A 2,398-nucleotide genomic window follows, 5' to 3' on the forward strand; every position below is an offset into this window, starting at 1 on the left:
CTTGAATCTCGGAACTTATGCCAGATAGATTGTATTAACCGTGCAGTAATGTAGAAGTAAAAATTTATACGTGGCATTTTTTATTTCTTGTCGTAATATCGACCACCTATTACGTAAAAATATCCTATTATAAAAGGATGTAATAGAGATTTCACCTTTGATTTTTAGTCTTTCAGAAAATAGTGATTTATCGTAAACAATGCATTCGCAAAAGTAAATCTAGCATTTATTTCGTTATCGCAATGATTAACATATGTGTATGAATAATAATATGTTAAACAAGGACATCACATGATGTTCGCGTTAAGTAACTCGACAAACTGGAATAACTTAAGCAATACGATACTTGCCAGTAGCTCTAGAGTACGCTATTTAATCATTCGACATTATGTATATAAAATTAAATATACTGTAGATTTGAATTTTTATCAATTAGTAATATCAACCAAATACTTACAGCCAAGCATATTAAATTTAAGGTCATAGATTTGCCCAATTTAAGCTTTCATCATTAAATAGAAGTGATGCGCTGGAGTAATAATCATTTTGGTATCAATGCGATCGAAAATCTAATTTTTTTATTCTGCATTGTATTAGTTAACATATATCCGTTTAGCTCTATTGATTTTGTACGTTAAAGTTATAGCTATTATTAATAATATTACAGACAATCCTGATAGGACAAATGTAGCAATTATATACCCGGGCTCGGAAGATTGCGATATTTCTGGTATAGTTATTTTACTCGGAGTTGTTGTGGAATCAGTAACTTGCGCAGCAAGTTGAGGAAGATACCGATTCCAGAAGGCCGATGCTATAGCAAAATAATTACTTTTAATTTGAAAATTAGGAGCAATCCATAAGTACTTTCTGTATCTTGTGTAAATTTAGGCCATGTAATAGGAGAGCTTGAATCTGTTGGATTACTATAGAAAATAATAAGAAATTATAAAATTGATATCTTTTCATAAACAATTTTCCTAGTTACTAATACAGTAATTAGAGTTCCAGAATTTGTACGTTTATTGGTTGTGCTAGAAAGGCAAATATTTGTGGTAGATAAAATATTTAAAAGCCATAAGAATTCTTTCTATAATGAGCTGTATATTTAAATGTTTCGATATTTATTATTGGTATTATTTAATTTGTAACGGTAACCATATATCGCTTAATTATAGAATTCTAACATCGGTACTAACCCATTGCGAATAAAACTACCCCAGTACGACATGATATACTTGCATAAATCTTTTTCTTCAGCATTAAATGTTGTTGAATAATCAGCTGGCCTATCGATTGCATAACTAAAAGCATATGGCATTTCCATACTATGTACTACCTTTAGATAAGTAGGTCTGAACGTGCCACTAGTACGATGAGCAAATATGTAGCTATAGGTGGGTATATATCGAGAAAACTGATCGGCATAGTACTCATTTGGAAGTGCAAAAATAAAGTCGTTGATAATTTCTCCATATTGATCCCGATTCGATATCGGTGAATTAAAATTACTCCAATTAGTATATTGATATTGTATAGATAATTTTACGCCTTGGTTTGCAAAAGGAAAGGCATTACTAGTTATAGACATGAAATCTTGACGTGATATTCCCTTTGCAACATTAACTGAATTGGGTAACAAAATAAGACCGAAGTAGCCATCGTTTAATGTAGTGCCCATCATAACATTAGCTTTATGAAATCTTCCTGCTGGTATAGCCGTATACAAGACTTCTTGCACATTGCTGCCATCAGCAAAAGGAGAAATAAGAGCTGGATAATTTGATTGTAGGCTATATTGGAGATTTACTAACTGTTGTATGGTTAAAACTTGTAAACAATTGACAGTTTCTGACGCTGTACTTTTTGTACAGTTAGCTGCTGAACTAAATCGTTTAAAAGATATCTCAGCATCCTTTAGTGTTATTGGTAATGATGTACGAGATTTAATAAATGATGGTATAGCTCCATAAGGTCCACTTTGAAAGATTGCACCCCTAAATAATCCCTTACTAGAAGGCATAACCATATGATACATAGCGGATGAGGCACCCGCTGAATTTCCAGCTATTGTAATATGTTGTGGGTTACCTCCGAAATTTTCAATATTATCTTTTACCCATTGTAAAGCTAAACTTTGATCTAGTAGACCAAGATTAGCTTGGATAGCTCTTTTTAGTGTCTTCTTCACCGGATGACATAAAACCTAGTACACCTAGTCGATAATTAATGGTAATCACGACTATGTCTTCATGAGCAGCTAATATTTGGCCGTGCCATCTTGCACCACTTCCACTGGTATATCCACCACCGTGAATAAATACTAAAACAGACATATTTCCAGTATTAGAAGGATTAGAAGTAAATATATTTAGATATAAACAATCTTCACTAATTT

At 32.4% G+C, this 2,398-nt stretch overlaps 1 protein-coding gene across 1 annotated transcript; it reads right to left on the reverse strand.

Annotated features, from left to right (window-relative positions):
* Nucleotides 1-1,168: 1,168 nt before the first annotated feature.
* On the reverse strand, nt 1,169-2,398 carry TRIADDRAFT_34819 (uncharacterized protein; the record flags this gene model as incomplete). Its single annotated transcript, XM_002118795.2, has 2 exons — nt 1,169-2,169; nt 2,192-2,398. Coding segments are annotated over 2 exons (1,208 nt in total), but the record flags the coding sequence as incomplete, so codon positions are not given.

This window comes from Trichoplax adhaerens, genomic scaffold (assembly GCF_000150275.1).
Source record: "Trichoplax adhaerens TRIADscaffold_1340 genomic scaffold, whole genome shotgun sequence".
NCBI classification, from domain to species: Eukaryota; Metazoa; Placozoa; class Uniplacotomia; order Trichoplacea; family Trichoplacidae; genus Trichoplax; species Trichoplax adhaerens.